The following is a 23,074-nucleotide window of genomic DNA, read 5'->3' on the forward strand; positions in this document are numbered from 1 at the left end:
GCCGGGATTTTCATTTGTCTTAACTGAAACAATGGGCCACATAATTAACAAAATAGGCCCATTTACACTTTTGGGTTATATAGAATATTTGCTCTGGTCCAACAAATTTTGAATTTCGAAAGTTAATTTTTTTTGAAAAGCTTCACTTCCCACTCTCTCTCTCTCTCTCTCTCTTCCTACGGCTGCGAAAATGACAATCGGTTACAGAGACGCCGCCGGAGACCCGCTCTTCCCGTGGCTTATGTAACTCATGCTTTATCCTTCCTTCTCATCTAACTAATTGTGCTATATGTGTCAAAATGGATTCTAATTTTCCGATGTTGTATTTTGGGGTTTTCACAGGGAGATTAAAAATTCGATGGAGGATCTATACGCTGGTAAAAATTCCGGATACGATCTCGATAAGCTTCTATTTGATTGTATCTCAACTTATAAGAAAGATTCTCGGTACCGAAATGACCTCAGATTCCTCAAGATCTGGTTTCTCTATGTAACTTTACTAAAACCCTCTCTCCCAACTTGTTTGAGCTTAAATTGTGCTTTTCTTTCCTCGATTGTTTGTTTGATTAGCATTCTTAGGGTTTGGGATTGTTATATTGCGAATCAACTGATGTAGATGTTACAGTTTGGGGGTTAAATTGTTGAATCTCTTCTTAGCTTGAAGGCAGGGAAGATTTTGAGAGGGTTTATAGAGAAATTGAAGAGACTGAGATATGTAAAGGGCATTCGTTGCTCTATGAATGGTATGCTATTTTTCTTGAGGTCAAAGGATTGTGGCGAAGAGCAAATTCTGTTTATCAGACTGGTCTTTCAAGGTCTCTTATCTTTCTCCTTGTTCTGTGGCTCCTTCCTTATCTTTTTCCTCTAGTTTGTGGTTTCATTTCTTATTTGTTTCTCATTGGAGAATTGTAGGAAAGCTGAACCATTTGACAGGTTAAAAGAGGCTCACTCATTGTTCTTACAAAGAATCTCTAAGAGGACCAAAGCATCTTCCCTTGAAAAGGTTTATTTTTTAATTTTAATGAGTAGCATATGGTTATTCTAATGCACTTTGATAGCTTTAGTTGAGGATTGAACGTTTTCTTTCTGGCAGGTTGGTGATGATGCTCAGGCCACTGACTTGGAGACGGGTTTTGTGAATCCATGGGAAACATCCACTGTGAACGGCTTAATTCACAAGATAAAACCACAGCTTGTGAAATATGATGTAAGGCTGATGGAAAATCATGATATTTTACATGATTTAACTTATATAGGGAGGCTTGTCCACTGAGTTTCTTTCTTTATGTTTGCATCAGGGGTACCATGTAAGCAACAAAGTTTTCCCTGGAAAGGCCAACCTGTCATCTTTGCAGAATTATTCCAGAAATAAGATCATTGAGATAGGTATACTTTTTTCATACCAATCTAGTCTGTCACCGCTACAGGATAAAGAATCCTTCTTTTTATTATAAGATGCATTTTTCAAATTAAAAGTGGCTGGGCATGTATTCATTTGTGTAAAAGAAATTGATTCCCGCTTTGTTCTCACCTGGGACAATATGTCTTCTCTGAGACTAAAATAAAAAAAGTGACCTGGATCCATTGGCTCTGTCTATTTGCTAGGTGGAAGAAAGTACCAGATGAAGGGCTGTGCTGGCCAAGGTGGTTTTGCTCAAGTGTTCAAAGCATTCATTGACAGCAATCCTGATGAAGTAGTTGCTCTAAAGGTAGATAGACCCTTAAAGTTTTTTCAAATACAGTATGATGCTAAATGCTCATATTGCATATACAAATCTCTTCACAGGTACAAAAACCACCTTTTCCTTGGGAATTCCACATGTATCGCCAACTTGATTGCAGGATCCCAGATAGCCAAGTATGCCCTTTTCCATTAATATTACCAGTTCACAGGTGTTTCACACCGTACTAATTACTCTCATGCTATGTTAGAGATCAAGTTTTGGATTGGCTCAGAGAGTGCACGTGTATTCAGACTACAGTATACTTGTCTGCGATTATTTATCACACGGGACACTCCAGGTAGGTGGTATCTTAGGACTCTCACGGACTGAATATACAAAATGCAAACATAGTTCTTTGCTTCATTTGCCTTCTTTTTGTGATTTAAGGACGTCATAAACTCGTATGTCGTTGTTGGAAAGTCCATGGAAGAAGTTTTGTGCATGTATTACACAATAGAAATGCTGAACATGCTGGAGACTTTGCACAGTGTTGGAATCATTCATGGTGATTTCAAGCCAGACAATCTGCTGATCCGATACCCTCCGTAAGTTTATTCCGCTCCAATATTGCTGATTAGATTGTAGATAAAGACTTTTTGGTCATGAAGCCATGTACTTGTATGTTAACGATCGTGGCAGAGACTGACATACCTCACGGATTACTTGCAGAGAAAACCTAACTGAGACAGGCTTTCATGAGAAAACAGGTTCTTGGAGCAAGAAGGTAAATCCCTTATACAACTACTAGTACTCTGATTTGTGTGTGTCCACAATCTGATGCAACTTTTCATTTCTACCTCAGGGTCTCTGTCTTGTTGACTGGGGTAGAGGAATAGACTTGAGCTTGTTTCCTAGAACCACCGAGTTTACAGGAGATTGTCGTACCTCAGGCTTCCGTTGCGTGGAGATGAAGGAGGATAAACCTTGGAAGTTTCAGGCAAGTCTTTAAAATCACACTGCTTCAGCAAGAATTTTTCTTTGCATGATTAGACTTTTAACCATTCGAGTCCATTGTAACATGTGTTATATATAGGTGGACACTTATGGACTATGTGTAATCGTCCACATGATGCTGCACAACGTCTACATGGAGATCGAGAAGAAGCAATCTCTGGACGGTGGCTACATTAATATGCCGAGAACTTCATTTAAAAGGTCTCAAAAGAATAATTCAACTTCATTTGCTTGTTTTGTCTCTCAAACAAAAAAAAATTATTGTTTGGATATTGAATCACTAAGTTATTTGCTCAGATACTGGAAGGTGGATCTGTGGAAAGAACTGTTCACGAAGCTGCTCAACAGAGAAACGTGTGAAGATGACACAGAGACACTGAGGAATCTGAGAAAGTCAATGGAAGAGTATATATGCTCTGATCCTAAGCTCATGAAGAAGCTTAACGAGTTACTCGCCAAACAACGCATCTCGTTATGCTCTTCGTAATCTTCACGCAGTAATTAAAAAGTCTCTGTATAGTGTTTGTGAGGAAAAAAGAAAGAGACACTTGGGAGACAATGATTGCCTCTCAAGTAACGCGTAATTTGTGGTCTACGATGATTTATTATTGAATGTATCTAACACATCTCTGGTTCCTACTTTGTATTTCGTATCACATGGTAAGTATAAGAGAGCAATCTCTCATATCATCAAGGACGAAGGAACAAAAATATGTGTAGGTTTGGTATTGTTAAAAGGTTTGACCCAAAAGTAATTTTAGTGTATGTAAATGATTGTTTATATGTTGGAGGATTTTATTGAAAGAATGGGCAATGAATATGCAGTAAAGAGATTGACTTATTACACAGTTAATCTAATGTCTACTCCTCCGACAAATTCTATCTATGCTCTGTTTTCATCTAATATCTTTCCAAGACCTGAAACCAAAGAAGAACCCAAAGATGTTTCAGTGTAAAGATCAGTTTAATAGCCAGAACCTAGAGCATGATTCAAGAAGCTGTTACCTACAATAAAATGTGAGTGCAGTTAATAGACGATTCCTAAGGAACCAAAGGTTAAGCTGGAGGAAGTGGGCGACGACATGTTGGGCACTCCATCTTTATATCCATCCATCTCTGTAAGCATCCCGAGTGGAATATATGCTCACACGGCGTTACCATGCAATCATTAATACGGTGTCTGAGATCAATCGTGGTCATGCAGATTACGCAGTCCCTGCTTCGGTTTACATTATGATCGAGTCTTCTGTAGTAGCTGTATTTCTCAGGTAGCAACTGCCAAATCAGAAGCAAACACATGAACTAAAGACAACTAAGCAATTTACTATCAATCTACAAAGTCATCAGACCAACGAACCTTTCGAGGGACAAAGCAACGAGACCCGAAATAATGCTGAAGAAGAAGAACACCAGCTTGAAACCCCATGAATGCACACAGGCTTACACACCAGGCCTTGCTGGGCTCTACACGCATGAAGTTCTTCGGGCAACCAAAAACATACAACGGTATAGCAAGTCGTGTAACAGTCATCCCTAGTATATAATATGGGTGCAGAGGCTTTCGAGAATCACGAACAACGTTTGCAACTATCTGGGGAATCCAAAATGAGTACATGAGTAGGAGGATCGGCCGCATGTAGTTGTGGAACTCGTACATTAATAATATGCCTCCAAGAAGGATTCCATCTGTTGAAAATCATTACAATGAGAGAAACTTTAAACATCTGTGAGAATTTCTAAGCATTTACTTGATGATGAACAAACACAAAAGAAATCAAGTACTCACAGAAACGGCTGTACAAAAAGGAGAGCTCACGCCTCATTGTTTCCCAGCCCTCACCGCTGGTTGAAGGCCTGGTCGCTTTCCATATGGACAGAAGATATCTCATCTCAAATATCGAAAACACTACAAATTTGAAGAACGCAGCTGTTGCAAAAGCGTTAAACAGGGATTCTGCATGAGAATAAAATAGAATGATTGAGAAAAGCATGACATGGTAAGAAATAGACAGTTATGAGAATTTCCATCACAATCATTGAGAAATGTTCTTAGACAGAGTATGAAAAGCTATGAAGATAATTATCAAAACAAAGAGGGCACATTGTGAAGAATAGCGAGATTATATTTAAAATACATACCAACTAAAATCCCAGCTGTGAGATGTAAAAGGCATAAATAAGAATCCATGATGGCTTGTTGCCCGATCATTACTATAGAGACCTTTGCGGCACCCTTGTATACAAGAAGAGTCATCCAAAAGTTAGCATCCAGTCTCTTCTCTTAGAAAGATCAGATAAACAAACAATGAGAATCTTACGGATTGTGTGTTACTGTGCTCCATTTGCCGGATCAATAAAAGAACCTGGAGGAACGAGACCTAGGTACAATAACAAGTTAAGGAATCCGCTAAAACTGCCATGTGTTTGTCATTTTCTGATGGAATGGAAAAGAGATTGGAACAAAGGATACAAAAGTGACCATCAATGTATAGTTCACAGCCTTGTTATAGTAGACTTCGACGTTTATGGAGGTTGCATTCAGCGACAATGGCGAAAAACAATCTACTTCATCATCTACTGCAGGACTTTCCATCAATCCTTCAATTTGATAACGATCTTTGTCCCCATCTACCAAAATAAGTAAAACTCGTTCTCAAAGTCAGACTAAAATTAGCTAAGAAGGCAAGAACTGAGCCAGCATCATCATTTCAACGCCAAGTGTTAGAAGGCATACATACTGTTTTCACTAGAAGTGCTTTGGGATATTTGGGCAGCTATTTCGATATTGCAGTGCTTCTCCATCTCATATATTGGAGCTGGAATGCAACATAAATGAAGGTCAGATGTAGCAGAAGAGTAAAACATATGGAAACAAATCCAGATCCTACTCACAAGTTTTCTGTTTCAATATTCTGTCTCTTGGAGATTCTTGAAATACTTGGGAGGAAAAAATACCGAGCTGTCCAACAGCAGAAAAGTTGACACTTATCAGCTCTCCAAACATTTTAACGCATCAAATAAAGATAACGAAGAATCAGAAATATGATCCATCATCTTGTGGCAAAGTGGATCACATCAGGCATTACCAGATGATAGGGGTTGGAGAGAAGATAATCGTCTTCTAGTCCTGAATCACTCTTCTTTCCGCTGATCAATCATTAAACGTACAGACATTAGAGAACACTACCAATACTGGATCTTGAAAGCAGTTAAATAGATTTTAAAAAAAAATGTAGTTATACCTGTTAGCAACAAGACGGAGCTGTCTAAAGGGCCAAATATATACACCTTCAACTTTAATTTGGGCACCACCCACATTGTGTTCATTGTCAAATACGTCATGGAAAACAACTGCACCCTGTTCACATTCAAAGTTAACACAAGTTCTGATTTTGCAAAGTTTTTACTAAGATCAAAAAGCACGATCTCCATGATGCAAAAGACTATGAAGAGCGACTATTCACCTGAACATAATGCACACCAGTAATTTTTGTTGGACTTGTCACTAACTCAATGACAGAGTTACCACTTTCTTTTCTGAAATCTGGAAACTTTGAAGAGCTATTTACAGTATCTAGAAACTTCCATGTGCCTGTAACATAAATACATCACGGAAATGAGCTTCAAGGTTATGATATTGAAGCAGAAAGAAAATCAACAATACAATGCCACGAAACCTCTATATGTTCCTGTTATATTCCACGCAGAAAACGGTCCTGCTCCACCTTTTTCTTTTTTGCCAAAGAGCCACTGCAAGATCACAAAACAGTCTCAGCCTTCCCATTCTATCGAAAACTCGGCGGCAAATAGAGAGACGAAAACTGCATAATCTAATTCCCATCCTAGATTCTGAGCTATCAGAAATTCTACTATTGCAACTTAATCAAGTCAACGAACACATGAACAGCAAACTAATCAAAGACTTAGCTGATACACAAAATCAAGGAACATTGAAAACAATTTGAAACGATCATATCAAAACAACACAAACCTCATCGCCCCAGGACCGAGCAGTCTCCCTTATGGGTCTGAGTCCATTAGCTTGTTGCAGAACCGCAAACCAAATAGATAAGGAGAAGAACCCGAATCCCCAAACCCCAAAATTCCCCAGATTATTCATATCACAACCCCAAAATCTCTAGTGATTTCACAATGCGGAATCATCAGAACATAAAGGAGACAATAAGATCAATAAAAGAGCTTGCTTCAAGTGAAGTCAAACCACAAGAAACGAAAGATCAAATCGGCTGAAAGAGAAAGTGAGAGCCCAACAAACCGCAACTAGAAGAGATTATGACAGAGAAACAAACACTCTGGAATCACAGAACAGCAATTGACTTTGAGATTCCTCGTTTGGGGAGAAAGTTAAAAACTTTATAGAGTTCTTCTCTAATCTATTAGTATAATATATGTTTGGAGAGAACAAAGGTGGAAACTTGGAATGTCGGAGTTTTACTTTTTGTAAGACCATCTCCATCATCAGTATAAGTGAGTAAAGTTTCTCAAAAAAAAAAAATATTAATATTTTAATTAAGACAGATATATTAATTGTTATCTATATATACATTTTTGCAGTCATTTTGTAAAATAAATCCTAGAGTTGGGAGTTATTTACAATGGTTGCCATTAACTATTAATTATTGATTTTTTTCCAGCGATAAATTGATTAACAAACTAAAAATATTCTAAATATATTCAGCAACTATTTAAAACAAAAAATGTTTGACAAACAAAAATATAATTGCAATCCCTTAAAATGAGCAAAACCCACCTAGATACATTCTTTATCTATCCAATAAATCTTTTTTCTCCAAAATTTGAACTAGATTTTGGTAACTATTTTAAACAAATATTTGTTTGACAAACCAAAATACAATTGCAATTCCGTAAAATATTTATTTTAATTATATATTTAAATTAGCGGTGTACCGCGGGTTTTTTTTACGGGACGGATTTGGCGAGACGGGTTTGGTAGGACGTTACTTAATAACAATTGTAAACTATAAAATAAAAATAAATAGATTTAATTTGCAAACTTTTATATATACTAATTTAAAAAATAAGTTGTCCCCGCGGTATACCGCGGGTTAAAATCTAGTTTAATAGTTAAACTTATAGTAGGATAATATCTGTCCAAATTGAATGAGAATAGTTTCTCAAATTTTTTCCTGGGAGAAACTTAATTCTCTTTTTCTCCTACTTTTTCTTCCTTCTCTTTTACTTTTTCTTTTTTTATTATATTTTTTTTATTGGGTATCATTGAGAGACTACTGATAAAAATGCTCTAAAGTTTCAATCTCGAAGACGATCTCTCTTGAGTTTGAGCTCTCTCTGTCTCTGAGATTAAATCTTCTTTTGTTACGTAATCTTTCTTATTTCCCTTTTTCTTGTGGGCAAAAACATTAAATTGAAGAATTTTTTTAAAATGATTTTAAACAAAATAAAACAATTTAAATAGACTGAGATTTTATGCATATGCAAATGTTGACAATTTAAATATTTAATATTTGATAGAAACGTATTTTTACATGTTTTCTCATCATAATTTTCTACATTTTGTGTGATAAAAACATCATATATTATGACAAAGAATAACAAAAATAAAGAAAAAATAACTCACTATTCCATTTTAAGACTTATTGGTCAGAATATAAAGGATTATATATCTCCATCAAGTTTCAATCATACTTGGAGTTGGAAGTAAACACTAACATTAGCATCATCTACAGCTGCATATCACATTTCAAAATATAATTTTGCACCGCTGAAGTATACGGAATCTACACCTTTCATTGTAATTAATCACAAAAATTATATAAAAATATGTTTTCAATATTTTTTTAATGTGTTATTTTGTATCACTTTTAACTATTTATGTACTGCTAATCTATCTTTTTACTAGCTAAAAAACTTAATACTATGTTGTGTTATTAATCAGATCCTTTTTGTTTAATATTTAAGAAAGATGTTTAACACCTAGTTTCTTACTATTAATCTCAAAGTAGTTTTATCTTTCAAAATTTTATACATACACTATGTTCAAATAAAATTTTGTTAAATCACCAATTAATATTTGTTAGAATTATACTAAATCCAAATCCAAAATAACTACAAATTGTGTTGCCCCCTCAATTTTGTTAAATACACACGTTTAGTTTTTAACAAATTGTTAATGGGTATTCTATTTTAGTAACTTCCCACTTATGATTTGATAGCATTACTTCCATACCCTTTTAGTAACTTTATTTTAATGGGTATTCAATTTTAGTAACTTTCGCTCGAACATCAATGTTATGTCATATGTTGAAGTCATTATTAAGTTTTGACCGATTAATTATGTGAATTGACTAAAGAATCAAGATTAATACGTTAGATATAAATATTTGATGAACCAAGGAGTTACAAGTTATCAGATATGAATACGTTGCCATAGAAAGTGAACCTGGAGACCACAAAAAAAAACACCACTATAAAACTGTAGAGTATTAACGACGTGCTTAATTACAAACCTAAGGCTCTAATTAATCAAATCATTCACTGTCCACTTGACTCTCTCAATGAAAATTTATATGAAGCTCTTAATCTTCGCCGTTATTATCTCAGTGGTTTTATTCCCAGTGTTGGTCTCATCTCGAACGATAAAATGTGACCAGTTGAGTGGAAAATGCATCAACGGTGAAGAAAAAGAGATCATGAACATGAGATTAGGTTTGGATGTGAGCAGCCGTAGGATTCTACAAGCATCGAGATATATAAGCTACGAAGCATTGAAGAAAAACTTACCAGATAACCGACGTGGTGAACCGGATCAACGGGATAACCCATACCGACGAAGTTGTGATGTCCATTCACATTGTTACCGGTTTACGAATTAGATATGAACCCTCTTCTTTTTTTTCTTCTTAATGTTTCCGTTTATTTTCTCTGTTTTGATGATTTGGTGTGTTTTGTTTTCTATTTATTTTTTGTATCTTCCGATCAAATTATAATTTTTAATTTCATTATCTTTTTACGACTCATATCATCATGTCCAAAATCCAAATAAAATGGTGATACAATAGCGGTCGTAGTGGCCACATTAGCTACATTGCACCATTATAAGAAACTTGTTATGTGTTTTAAAAGTTTCATTAAATTGTGGAAGTTCGTTTTCAAAGATTTAAGCCTTCGAAATGATACTCTCTCATTTGGGGTTCAAATTCATAAAAAAAATTCTATTTAGTTTTCTTTGAATCAATCTCATTATGTTTAAAGATTGTCATCATTTTCACAAATAGATTGACGTTTTTTTTTTAATGTGATCAGTTCCATTTTGAATTTAATAAAGGATTAAAAATATTGAATTAGAGTTTGACTCGCTATTAATTTTAGAGTTAATTAGGCAGATGGCAGTTCAAAACAAATAAATTTAAATTAAATAAATAGTAATGATATGAGTTATTGCTATGAAATAGTGTAATATTTTTGAAAGAATTTCGATTTTTTTCTTGGTAAAATGTAACGCCATAGTTTATTGGATGTACTTTAAAGTGTATATATTAAATATTTCCGTGAATAAATACTAATATGAAACATGTTAAATACCAATACAAAATTTCAGAATAATATTCACATGCTTATACAAAAGAAATATAAAAGTATCTTTGCTCGGGTAACTACTCTTCAGCTGCTAAACAAACCTCGGGACAAGCTCAATCATATCTTGCTTCATTTTGGCATTCTAAACATCAATTTATATTGTGTGGAGAGGGATAGAAACGAACGAAAACATGGTACTTCTCATCGCACGGTTGGTTGGTTGACTCACGTAACAGAGAAAACAATTTGACAACGTGTGATATCACTTAGATATCAAGACGTCCCATGATTGACATTACTTCTCCAGAGATGGTTTCAAGCTTGGGGAATCCATTAATTTTTGTTTTGCTTTAGTTTTCCTTTTCAAATTGGTTTCTCTCCATTGTACATAAACGCTTCATCTCTTGATCTATAAATTTAAAATTTCATCAATATATATATATATATATATATATATATATATAAGCAAAAAATAAGATGAGAAAACGATATATTTTTTCTCGAAAACTATTGTTGGGTACAAATCAAAGTTCCCACATCGGAAGTTTAGAAAAAGAGTTTCTAATATATAAGTCAAGTCCAACTCCAACTAGTATGAGACATTTTGGGAAGGAACCCAATAACAAATCCTTGCGGGCTTGAACATATAAGCTCAAAGAGGACAATATCACACTAAATAGGAGTTGAAATGGGCTTAGAAAGCCCATTAAATGGTATTAGAGCCTAGTTTGAAAAAGTGGACCTAGGACTTGGGCTATGATCGGTGTGGGAAAATCTCTCAAACATGACACGATAAGAAGGTGCCTCAAAAGAGAGGCCCAAGTTCGTGGTCTTTGGTTTGAAGGGGAGATTGTTGGGTACAAACCAAAGGTCCCACATCGGAAGTTTAGAAAAAAGGGTTTCTAATATATAAGCCAAGTCCAACTCTAACTAGTATGAGGTCTTTTGGGAAGGAACCCAATAACAAATCCTTGCGGGCTTGAACATATAAGCTCAAAGAAGATAATATCATACTAAATGAGAGTTGGAATGGGCTTAGAAAGCCCATAAACTATAACATCACATCAGATAGAACTCAATATATAGCTCAATATATGACCACGTTCCAATGTCCCCGCAAAATTACTTCTTAACCTATATCTCCCGAACTCAAATCCAGTTTAATACGGTTTAGTATTTTTGTTAATTAGTATATATGGCGATATTTGATATTTCTTGGTTTTTGATTGGTGGTAACTGGGAGGGCAAGAATATAAAATTTACCATATTTTTAAAAAAACTAGCTAGTGATACAAAAAACAAAACGATTATCATATACTTCTACCGTTTTTCGTATTGCTCTTATTGTTTTTTTTTTTTCTTACAAATCAATTTTTTTTTTTTTACTTTAGTTAAATATAAAACTTTCAGATAACTCGAAACTCAAAATGTATATTATTTCTGTTAAATTTTAATGTTAATCACTCGTATACAGTCAATATAAAAAAAAATCACAAATGTCTAATTTCTTCCAGCACCAATGACACAAAACAGCATCTTCGTCCCTTACTACACAATGTAGAGGCTCGAATCACAGCCGCTGAGACCATTTCTTGCTAAGTTCAAATCAGAAACCATAATTAACACTCATGACTCACCCTAATCACTTAATAATTACAAGTCATCAAAAAAACATAGTACAAAAATATCACACGACCGCTACAGTGGCCGGACCGGCAGAGAAACCACCTAAGAGACCATCATAGTTCAACATAGAAACCCTAGGCTTCGCCACCGGCACCCAATTTTCTGGCTCCATGGCCTCGGAAACCGAAGCTTCCAAGGAGCTAGATCGATCACATGTGCCAAGCCACTTGGCTTGCATGTACTTGTGTTTTCTCCAAGGAGCCATATGCATTTTCTTGTCTCTCAAGCATTTCTTTCCCGCTATGCACAATATCTTTATCAGAGATCGAAGCCTCTCGGTTTTCCCGACGTAAACCTCAGGCAATCGACTGATAAGTCTTTTGTACTCTTCACTGCCTTTTGCAATCTCAAACTCTGCCCTAAATGATAACTCAATCACCACTCGCATCTCGCTTTTCTTTGAACCCGATCGGTCCACAATCTCTATAAATTCGTGTTCCCCTGTTTTATATTAAAATAAAATATGAGTTAGTCCAAACATTCATATATATAGATAGAGAGATCATATAGATATACTAGATAAAATCATATGACTTAATGTGATGACAAAATCTGATATTTGCTTGATCCACAAGTAACAAATAAAAGAATGGGTCTAAAAAAGTCTTTCGTGTTCTTGTGGACATAATAATATTTGTCCAATTTAAAAATAATTATCTTCCATTTGAGAAATGATAACGATGGCTGAATATTTCAGAACCAGTCTTTTAATAATAATGAATATAAAAATATATGAGGTAGTTAGTTTGTACCTGCAGGGATGTCTTGACAACTTCTCCATTTAGATTTAGAGATGACGCAATCGTAGCCGGCGACATCTCTTAGGTGTCTAGAGATTTCGCCACGTAAGCAACTCCGGCAACCGCCGTCCACTGGTCGCCGGCAAACACAATAAAGACCCTTAGATTTAACTTGTTTCAACGCTTCTTTTGTAGCTTGTCTAATCTTTGTCTCAATGGAACTTGTCCTATACAGTGTCCCCTACACAATTCAAAATAATATAACAAATTTAGACACCAAATTATTTGGCTAAAAATGACAAATAACTATATAATTTTGTTTTGATAATAGAGTTTATATTTGAGAAAAAATTACCTGAAGAAGTTGTTCGTGTTCCTGCCAAAAAGCTTTGTTATCTTCAGAATTGTTATTATTGTCGTCTTCGTCACCGTCATCTTCGCCGGCGTTGAGGTTTACGGAGAAATCTTCCGGTGACTGGTTTCCTTCGTCAAGAAAACCGAAAAGAACGTCGTCGGAGCTAGCCATTCCATCGAGAAATCTCATGATGTCATCGGAATTTTGCCGATCCATCGGAGTTTTTATAACAATAATAAAGGATTTATAGAGAAAAAATGTTTTTTTGTTTGGGTTGAAGAAAAACAAAGGAAAAATGGGAGTTTATATAGTAGGTGGGAGAGAATAAAATGGGACCTATCAGAAATCAGAGAAGCAGATACATGGCGCCGCGAATGGTGACGTGTGAAACTGTGATTGGAGGACGTGTAAGATCTGAGAGATGAATGATTGCTCAAGACAGCTAGTTCCCATGTCAGCATGACTAATCTCGTGAGCTTCTTCTTCTTTCGCAGAACATATCCGGATATACTCTACAAAAATACTATTCTATTTATAAAAAGATTTCTTTAAAAGTAATATATATGGATAATATGAAACACTTTTATCTAGAAGAAAAACAGATAGACATTTTTAAAAAAATCTAAATTTAAGAGATTCCAAATTAACATTTGTCCTAATGTATTTTTTTTTTCCTTATGCTCATCTAATGTTCCTTACTCTTATGACTAGAAATTTGTTAAAAAAAAAGTTTCTAAATACATACTATGATGTCAAAATGAGTCAATCCCACGCATGATTAATTAATTGGGGTTTACTTTAATCCAGATGTTTTTTTTTTTTTTGGTGTAAAACTTTGATTCAGATTATGCAAACCAAGTAGTAGTACTACTACATGTAACTATTTAGCCATTTATTCGTTTAAAATTTTTTTTTTTTTTTTTGAATACTAAGAGATTTTGGGCCGAATGCCATAATCATAATAATCCTAATGTATTTTTTTTTTCTTTATGCTCCATCTAATGTTACTTACTCTTGATGACTAGAAATTTGCTAAAAAAAACGTTTCTAAACACATACTATGATGTCAAAATGAGTCAATCCCACGCATGATTAATTAATTGGGGTTTACTTTAATCCAGATGTTTTTTTTTTTTTTGGTGTAAAACTTTGATTCAGATTATGCAAACCAAGTAGTAGTACTACTACATGTAACTATTTAGCTATTTATTCGTTTTAAATTTTTTTTTTTTTTTTTTGAATACTAAGAGATTTTGGGCCGAATGCCATAATCATAATAATCCTAATGTATTTTTTTTTCCTTACGCTCCATCTAATGTTACTTACTCTTGATGATTAGAAATTTGCTAAAAAACGTTTCTAAACACATACTATGATGTCAAAATGAGTCAATCCCACGCATGATTAATTAATTGGGGTTTACTTTAATCCAGATGTTTTTCTTTTTTTTGGTGTAAAACTTTGATTCAGATTATGCAAACCAAGTAGTAGTACTACTACATGTAACTATTTAGCTATTTATTCGTTTTAAATTTTTTTTTTTTTTTTTTTGAATACTAAGAGATTTTGGGCCGAATGCCATAATCATAATAATCCTAATGTATTTTTTTTTTCCTTACGCTCCATCTAATGTTACTTACTCTTGATGACTAGAAATTTGCTAAAAAAAACGTTTCTAAACACATACTATGATGTCAAAATGAGTCAATCCCACGCATGATTAATTAATTGGGGTTTACTTTAATCCAGATTTTTTTCTTTTTTTTGGTGTAAAACTTTGATTCAGATTATGCAAACCAAGTAGTAGTACTACTACATGTAACTATTTAGCTATTTATTCGTTTTAAATTTTTTTTTTTTTTTTTTGAATACTAAGAGATTTTGGGCCGAATGCCATAATCATAATAATCCTAATGTATTTTTTTTTTCCTTACGCTCCATCTAATGTTACTTACTCTTGATGACTAGAAATTTGCTAAAAAAAATGTTTCTAAACACATACTATGATGTCAAAATGAGTCAATCCCACGCATGATTAATTAATTGGGGTTTACTTTAATCCAGATTTTTTTCTTTTTTTTGGTGTAAAACTTTGATTCAGATTATGCAAACCAAGTAGTAGTACTACTACATGTAACTATTTAGCTATTTATTCGTTTTAAATTTTTTTTTTTTTTTTTTGAATACTAAGAGATTTTGGGCCGAATGCCATAATCATAATAATCCTAATGTATTTTTTTTTTCCTTACGCTCCATCTAATGTTACTTACTCTTGATGACTAGAAATTTGCTAAAAAAAACGTTTCTAAACACATACTATGATGTAAAAATGAGTCAATCCCACGCATGATTAATTAATTGGGGTTTACTTTAATCCAGATTTTTTTCTTTTTTTTGGTGTAAAACTTTGATTCAGATTATGCAAACCAAGTAGTAGTACTACTATATGTAACTATTTAGCCATTTATTCGTTTTAAATTTTTTTTTTTTTTTTTGAATACTAAGAGATTTTGGGCCGAATGCCATAATCATAATAATTCTAATGTATTTTTTTTTTCCTTACGCTCCATCTAATGTTACTTACTCTTGATGACTAGAAATTTGCTAAAAAAAACGTTTCTAAACACATACTATGATGTCAAAATGAGTCAATTCCACGCATGATTAATTAATTGGGGTTTACTTTAATCCAGATTTTTTTCTTTTTTTTGGTGTAAAACTTTGATTCAGATTATGCAAACCAAGTAGTAGTACTACTACATGTAACTATTTAGCCATTTATTCGTTTTAAATTTTTTTTTTTTTTTTTTGAATACTAAGAGATTTTGGGCCGAATGCCATAATCATAATAATCCTAATGTATTTTTTTTTTCCTTACGCTCTATCTAATGTTACTTACTCTTGATGACTAGAAATTTGCTAAAAAAAACGTTTCTAAACACATACTATGATGTCAAAATGAGTCAATTCCACGCATGATTAATTAATTGGGGTTTACTTTAATCCAGATTTTTTTCTTTTTTTTGGTGTAAAACTTTGATTCAGATTATGCAAACCAAGTAGTAGTACTACTACATGTAACTATTTAGCCATTTATTCGTTTTAAATTTTTTTTTTTTTTTTTTGAATACTAAGAGATTTTGGGCCGAATGCCATAATCATAATAATCCTAATGTATTTTTTTTTCCTTACGCTCCATCTAATGTTACTTACTCTTGATGATTAGAAATTTGCTAAAAAAAACGTTTCTAAACACATACTATGATGTCAAAATGAGTCAATCCCACGCATGATTAATTAATTGGGGTTTACTTTAATCCAGATTTTTTTCTTTTTTTTTGGTGTAAAACTTTGATTCAGATTATGCAAACCAAGTAGTAGTACTACTACATGTAACTATTTAGCCATTTATTCGTTTTAAATTTTTTTTTTTTTTTGAATACTAAGAGGTTTTGGGCCGAATGCCATAATCATAATAATCCTAATGTATTTTTTTTTTCCTTACGCTCCATCTAATGTTACTTACTCTTGATGACTAGAAATTTGCTAAAAAAAACGTTTCTAAACACATACTATGATGTCAAAATGAGTCAATCCCACGCATGATTAATTAATTGGGGTTTACTTTAATCCAGATTTTTTTCTTTTTTTTTGGTGTAAAACTTTGATTCAGATTATGCAAACCAAGTAGTAGTACTACTACATGTAACTATTTAGCCATTTATTCGTTTTAAATTTTTTTTTTTTTTTTTGAATACTAAGAGGTTTTGGGCCGAATGCCATAATCATAATAATCCTAATGTATTTTTTTTTTCCTTACGCTCTATCTAATGTTACTTACTCTTGATGACTAGAAATTTGCTAAAAAAAACGTTTCTAAACACATACTATGATGTCAAAATGAGTCAATCCCACGCATGATTAATTAATTGGGGTTTACTTTAATCCAGATTTTTTTCTTTTTTTTGGTGTAAAACTTTGATTTAAACTTTGGTGTAGTAGTACTACTACATGTAACTATTTAGCCATTTATTCGTTTAAATTTTTTTTTTTTTTTGAATACTAAGAGATTTTGGGCCGAATGCCATAATCCTCCAGACCCAAAACCACACCATGTAATATTAGTTTCGTACCAAGCATCACTCGAACCGGCGACCTTTAAGTTTTACCTAAAGTTTTTACCAATTAAGATAATGATACTTGGTCGTTTTAATTATGTATGGTTTTTTTTTTTAATTTACCCCAAATTTGTTTGGTTTTGATATTATAGACACTAGACCAGAATGGTGAATACTTGTAGATGATTCGGGGTTTTGATTTCGGACACACTGACACTGTCTATGTCTTACGTAAGAAATCAAATGTACTCGTATAAAAGTTTTACTTTAATTTAAAACTTATTGGACTTCTTCCATAGCTATTTACGTCACACATTGGATTTTTATATATGCATAACTACTTAGTCCGGTCGAATATAGATCATTTGATAGTTACTTGCAATGTGAGTATGATGAACACTTGGCAATACCTTCTCATTTTGTGTTATTGATCAATTCTGCATCTGACAAATAAATTGAAATTGTAAGCGCTGAACTTCTTTGATTTTATAATATAATGAGTAAATCTAACTAAATTATTCCAAGATTCACGAAAGCTCTAAAAAATTCGTTGAATAAGCTTCTTTTCTATTGTTTAACAAGAAAAATACTAATAAGGCTGCTTTCACATTGTTTTTGCTTAAGAAGTTTTCTTACAACATCAACAAGTGTATTGGAATTAATAAAATACATATTTTATGAGAAGACAAAATTTTCTTTTATGAAAACCAAAAGATTAATTTAAGCAAAGGTTATACAAATAAATTATTATTATATTTTAGTTTTTTTAAAAAAAATAGGAAAATTCTGTTGATGATTCCTTGAAATAACCAAAGTTGGCTGAGTTGATGATCATCCTAGTCAAACATTGTGTAGGTTATTCAACAAGTGATGTCTATGTGCCTACCAAAGATTAATATGAGTCTCTAATTGATGGCCTTTTTGGGCCTATTGGGTCACAAATTAAATTAAACTCCATCAATTTCTTTTGTGCATGAGATCTAAACGCAATTTTAGTTAGCTAACGTTATGTACATCATGTCTTAACTAGGGGTTAATCCGTGTCGTACACGGGTGTAGAAGGTTAAATAAGGTGATTAAAGGATACATAAACGTATCCGAAAACTTACAAAATCAATCTGTGGTGCGTTTGAGTGTTACAGTTTAAACTGAGCAATTGTGATCAAAGCATGCATAGAGAAATACATAATATTTTACTAGCTTTTAAATTATAAAATTTTGTCTTATAAATCAATCTTATGAAATTGATATACTCGATTGTCGAAGAATGATCTCTAATGAGCGAAACTGTTGTTGAAGAATGCTAAATGAACATTTTGTTACCTTTCTGGTGTTAGATAATACTTTAGAGTCGCCAAATTCGTCCAAAATATAAATTCTCTCTACTTATAGAAAGAGAAGTGGTGAACGTGAATGGTCATAAGTCATAACTAAAGTCGTGATTTGATGAACTCCTCCACTTTGATCACCTTATATGTATGAGTAAGCTGCAAAGTGGCGCGAAATTAGTGCCATACTTTTGTAATTTTAACTTTAAAATAAATCATTACATGCTCATTTTCATATAATTAAAACACTGTATTAGAATGCTGATAACAAATTTTACACTTTGAATATTATTCTCCATGAAAGCCAATTATATAAAACCGTCCACAATGATTTCTTTAATATGGGAATAATAGTCACCGACAGTGTTTTTCTTTTGGTACTTCCCTTAGAGCATCTCCAATTTGATACAAATATATAAAGGAAAAAAAAAACCCAAATATTGGCATTGATTTTGTGATATTATGAAATATTAATTTACCAACATAAGATAGATTTAACAGAAATTAACTTAAGCAAATATATAAAATGTTAGATTTTATTTTTGTTGTTGAAAATGTTAGATTTTATAGTAAGAAAGTACTATTTTATGTGGGATTCACATGGTTGAACATTTGTCAAATCTAAAGAGGAAAATAAGTTAAATTACTCACATGACTTGTGAGAATCTGAGTCCTAATGACACTCAACATGTGGTCTATATTTTTGTAGAGATTGTTTAGGAAAAACTCCTAGACAAAGATTTATTTTTATCTTTGTCTCAGTTTTAAATTTGAATGAACCGTGTTCAACAACACATACTTAATATACAATTATACATGCACTGACATTAATAGCTATTTTTAATTATTGATCTTCATATGAAGGTATTCCATGACGCATTAAGCGGTGGAGCCCCTCAGAGGGCAGGGTTACACATGTTGTTGGCAGCAAGTTTTTTTTTTTCTCTCCAAATCACAATAAAATTAGATTAGTCAGAAGATTACTTATTTTTCTTAGCATATCAGCTATCTATACGTAGATGTGTAATTGCTAGGATCATTGTCTAATCGAACATGAACGTCTCTTTACTCTTCAAAAAATGTTTTCCTAGTTTTACGTCCCTATTGGATTAAACTAAAAAATAAAAAAATAATTGAAAACGTAAACGAAATTTTTTTTAAAACAAATAACAAAAGAGAAAAAGAAAACATGATGGTATACTAGTTTGGTGGGGCTAAGGACACGTTCCTTTGATCAAATAACTAATAAGTACAACTTACAATAATGGAAGCTCATGTTATAATCAACTTACTCGAGATTGAACAACTCTCTCTCTTATATGTTTGCACTCTACCGTTGTATTGTAACATGACCTTCAATAAATTAGTCAAGGTTTCAAATCCAACAAACATGTAGAACATGACATTTTATTGTGAAACCGAACCCAACTTTTTTTTTTCACTTACCCTAGTTCGTCAAAATTTATTATATTTTGGAATTAAATTAAAATTAATTCTTTGTACATACATAACCATACATTAGTTATTTTGTTTTGGAATAAATAACTACGAAAAAATGTTTTTGACAACAAGTATTATTTACTTTTCACTGTCTTCACTCTTCTCTTCTGTAGTATTAGTATTATGGATTGGATTAAATACCAAATGAGAAATTTAAGTCCCTTGTGTGGCAGATCTGGTGGGTTAATGATACCAACGTTCTACCGTAAAAGCCCATCCGAAATTAACGCATACTTAACCACAACACAACACACACACACACACATCAAAGTGCGTGTATCCTGATTCTTACTTGCTACCTTTCTTCTTCCTTCTTCATCATTCATCATTCATCATTCATCATTCATCATTCTCATATCTCTCTTCTTTTACTGGGGATCACAATATCTATCTAGTTGTAAATTGTGAATGATAGATCCTGAGCCTTCTTGCCGCCACCTCTTGAACTTAATGTACTTGAAACCAGTCTCCACATAGCGATAGAGAGAGAGATCTGTTATGTGTGTATTCATCAAGTTCTCTTTTTTTGGGCTCAAAGTGTAAAAGGAGACATTTTCAATTCTGAGTTCTTTTGTTTTCTTATAATAAAATCTGGGTTTTCTGAGATTTTCTTCACATCGTCCGAAACGTGGACACATTTTGATCTTTTGGGTGTCACTGTGTCAATAAAGGTTGAAACTTTGATTACATTTCTCTCAAAAGGATTAATTTTTATTTCTCTATCTGGGTGAGATTTGGATTAATTGGTGAGGAATCGGAAGAAACTGGCGAGATTACAAGCGATTGTGAAATATCAGAATCTAATAAGAGGAAGAAGAGGCATGGCGGCTCCTACAGGGAACGGGCCAGTGATACCAATTCTAGGTTTCCTTACATGTGTGGCTTTTATCTATCTCTCCTTTGGAGATTTGTGGTTCGGTCTCAAAACGGAGGGCGAGTTAGCATTCGTGAAACGGAATGGGACACAGTTTGTGGTCGATGGTAAGGCTCTGTATGTGAATGGTTGGAACTCTTATTGGTTCATGGACCATGCTGTGAATGATCATAGTAGACATCGCGTTAGTGCTATGCTTGAAGCTGGAGCTAAAATGGGTCTCACTGTTTGTAGAACATGGGCTTTTAATGATGGAGGCTACAATGCTCTTCAGATCTCTCCTGGTAGATTCGATGAACGAGTTTTCAAGGTATCTTTTTGCCGACATATTTAGTCTTCGTTCAACTTATTTTAATCAGAATGTCAACGAAGATGATAAGATATAGACTAGTAGGGGAATGCATCATCCATTAATATCTCTCTTCCTGAGCAGTTCAACTACTTACTTCTTCCTGCATTTGTTATCGTTTGCAATGCATATTTCAAGGCTTATTGTTCATTCAGTTTGATTTTTACTTATCCTGTTCTCAGTCTGAAGCTTGGACAATGTTCATCGTTAGCCACTTTATGTGTTCGGTCTCCTTATAATCTGATCTCCTCTCTCTCTCTTAACAAAGTTTATATTAATGTGGTCAGGCCTTAGATCATGTAATCGCAGAGGCCAAAACACATGGTGTTAGGTTGCTTCTGAGCTTAGTGAATAACTTACAAGCTTATGGAGGGAAAACTCAGTACGTCAATTGGGCATGGCAGGAAGGTGTAGGCCTCAGCTCATCCAATGATTCCTTCTTCTTTGACCCATCTATCCGCAGATACTTCAAGAATTATCTCACGGTATGTTTTTTTTAATCTTATTTCTTTTCTATGTGAAGATGGATGTGTTAGTCTTGATCATCATAGTTGAATTAGATACTGAATTCAGAAACTTTGTTCTCGCTTGACCGGTAGACTTGGATAAGTTTCCGCACAAAAGCTTTTCTTCACTTATAGGCTTTGATTTTTCATGGTTGTGTAATTGATGTTGAGCTTGTAATTACTCTCATTTTCATATGCCAGGTGCTGCTGACCCGTAAAAACTCTTTAACCGGGATTGAGTACAGAAACGACCCAACAATTTTTGCATGGGAGTTGATAAACGAGCCTCGCTGCATGTCTGATGTCTCTGGGGATACTCTACAAGTGAGTTCTCCTTCATTTTGGTGGTTTTCTTGTCCAGCATTGGATCATTAGTAATTGTTGAGAAAATTAGTAATGTTACTCTTGTGGTTTCTTTTTCTGGTATGTGGATTTAAAGGACTGGATTAACGAAATGACAGCATTCATTAAATCAATTGACAACAAGCATCTTCTAACTGTTGGCTTGGAAGGGTTCTACGGTCCCAGTAGCCCAAAAAAGCTGACAGTTAACCCCGAACGGTGGGCCTCTGAGCTTGGGTCAGATTTTGTTCGAAACTCTGATTCGCCAAACATCGATTTTGCCTCGGTTCATATCTACCCTGATCACTGGTAAGCCTCTGTTAAGAACTGTGTGAACAAATGTGTGGAAATCTTGTTTGTAAACCACAAAGTTTGAAACTTTGGCAGGTTTCACGATCAAGGGTTTGAAGAAAAACTCAAGTTCGTTGTAAAATGGATGCTATCTCACATTGAAGATGGGGACAAGGAACTGAAGAAGCCTGTTCTGTTCACCGAGTTTGGACTCTCGAATCTGAACAAGGACTACGATCCATCGCAGCGGGATCGGTTCTACAGAACCATCTTTGATGTTATTTACAAATCAGCCAAGAGGAAGCGGTCTGGTGCAGGAACACTAGTGTGGCAGTTTCTGATAGAAGGCATGGAAGGTTTCAACGATGACTTTGGAATAGTCCCATGGGAGCAAGACTCCATTCAGAGATTAATGATTGAACAGTCTTGCAGATTGAGTCGAATCACTGGACGCCATCTTCTTGACAAGAAGTCCATAGAAATGTGTTCCCATAGACCATGAGAATACAGATTCTTTTTTGTTCTTGCCTCTCATATGGGCATATAACCAAACTCAAAACCTTTATATAAGAGATAGTAAATTTAACCTTCCCATTTTGCTTTTTTCTCAAAAAGCTTGAAGCTTTGAGTCAAAGTAACCGATTTTCAAATTTTTGTATTTTGATCCTCTAACTTCGTATTTATTCCAATTTTGCCCCGTTCATTTGTTCACAACCTAAAATCTCTAAA

At 33.8% G+C, this 23,074-nt stretch overlaps 5 protein-coding genes across 6 annotated transcripts; 3 read left to right on the forward strand and 2 right to left on the reverse strand.

Annotated features, from left to right (window-relative positions):
- Positions 1-140: 140 nt before the first annotated feature.
- On the forward strand, positions 141-3,479 carry AT2G20635 (protein kinase and Mad3-BUB1-I domain-containing protein). Its single transcript, NM_127628.5, has 14 exons — positions 141-243; positions 343-490; positions 658-815; positions 913-1,003; positions 1,094-1,207; positions 1,299-1,386; positions 1,606-1,709; positions 1,787-1,858; positions 1,933-2,022; positions 2,112-2,269; positions 2,394-2,448; positions 2,527-2,661; positions 2,758-2,879; positions 2,976-3,479. The coding sequence occupies exons 1-14, from the start codon at positions 191-193 to the stop codon at positions 3,163-3,165; spliced, it is 1,578 nt and encodes a 525-aa protein (NP_179656.4). The 5' UTR covers positions 141-190; the 3' UTR covers positions 3,166-3,479.
- AT2G20650 (RING/U-box superfamily protein) lies at positions 3,124-7,120 on the reverse strand. Of its 2 annotated transcripts, none has more exons than NM_201762.2 (14): positions 6,670-7,063; positions 6,356-6,428; positions 6,143-6,270; positions 5,921-6,036; positions 5,765-5,825; positions 5,571-5,637; positions 5,417-5,494; positions 5,149-5,306; positions 4,997-5,056; positions 4,818-4,911; positions 4,465-4,632; positions 4,036-4,364; positions 3,684-3,953; positions 3,124-3,596 (listed from the first exon to the last, which is right to left on the reverse strand). In NM_201762.2, the coding sequence occupies exons 1-13, from the start codon at positions 6,796-6,798 to the stop codon at positions 3,735-3,737; spliced, it is 1,680 nt and encodes a 559-aa protein (NP_973491.1). In that variant the 5' UTR covers positions 6,799-7,063; the 3' UTR covers positions 3,124-3,596; positions 3,684-3,734. The 2 variants fall into 2 exon arrangements, with proteins under 2 accessions (NP_973491.1, NP_179657.2); NM_127629.4 differs by having other exon boundaries at positions 3,382-3,596; positions 3,688-3,953; positions 6,670-7,120.
- A 2,127-nt stretch (positions 7,121-9,247) lies between these two features.
- RALFL14 (ralf-like 14) lies at positions 9,248-9,553 on the forward strand (the record flags this gene model as incomplete). The annotated part of the gene is made up of 1 exon (NM_127630.1): positions 9,248-9,553. One exon carries the CDS (start codon positions 9,248-9,250, stop codon positions 9,551-9,553), a length of 306 nt encoding a protein of 101 aa, NP_179658.1.
- Positions 9,554-11,640: 2,087 nt separating this feature from the next.
- Positions 11,641-13,528, reverse strand: AT2G20670 (sugar phosphate exchanger, putative (DUF506)). The gene is made up of 3 exons (NM_127631.3): positions 13,038-13,528; positions 12,695-12,923; positions 11,641-12,383 (listed from the first exon to the last, which is right to left on the reverse strand). The coding sequence occupies exons 1-3, from the start codon at positions 13,251-13,253 to the stop codon at positions 11,944-11,946; spliced, it is 885 nt and encodes a 294-aa protein (NP_565481.1). The 5' UTR covers positions 13,254-13,528; the 3' UTR covers positions 11,641-11,943.
- A 6,699-nt stretch (positions 13,529-20,227) lies between these two features.
- Positions 20,228-23,008, forward strand: MAN2 (Glycosyl hydrolase superfamily protein). The gene is made up of 5 exons (NM_127632.3): positions 20,228-21,167; positions 21,494-21,691; positions 21,914-22,036; positions 22,152-22,363; positions 22,442-23,008. The coding sequence occupies exons 1-5, from the start codon at positions 20,805-20,807 to the stop codon at positions 22,845-22,847; spliced, it is 1,302 nt and encodes a 433-aa protein (NP_179660.2). The 5' UTR covers positions 20,228-20,804; the 3' UTR covers positions 22,848-23,008.
- Positions 23,009-23,074: the final 66 nt, after the last annotated feature.

Source organism: Arabidopsis thaliana, chromosome 2 (genome assembly GCF_000001735.4).
Source record: "Arabidopsis thaliana chromosome 2, partial sequence".
NCBI classification, from domain to species: domain Eukaryota; kingdom Viridiplantae; phylum Streptophyta; class Magnoliopsida; order Brassicales; family Brassicaceae; genus Arabidopsis; species Arabidopsis thaliana.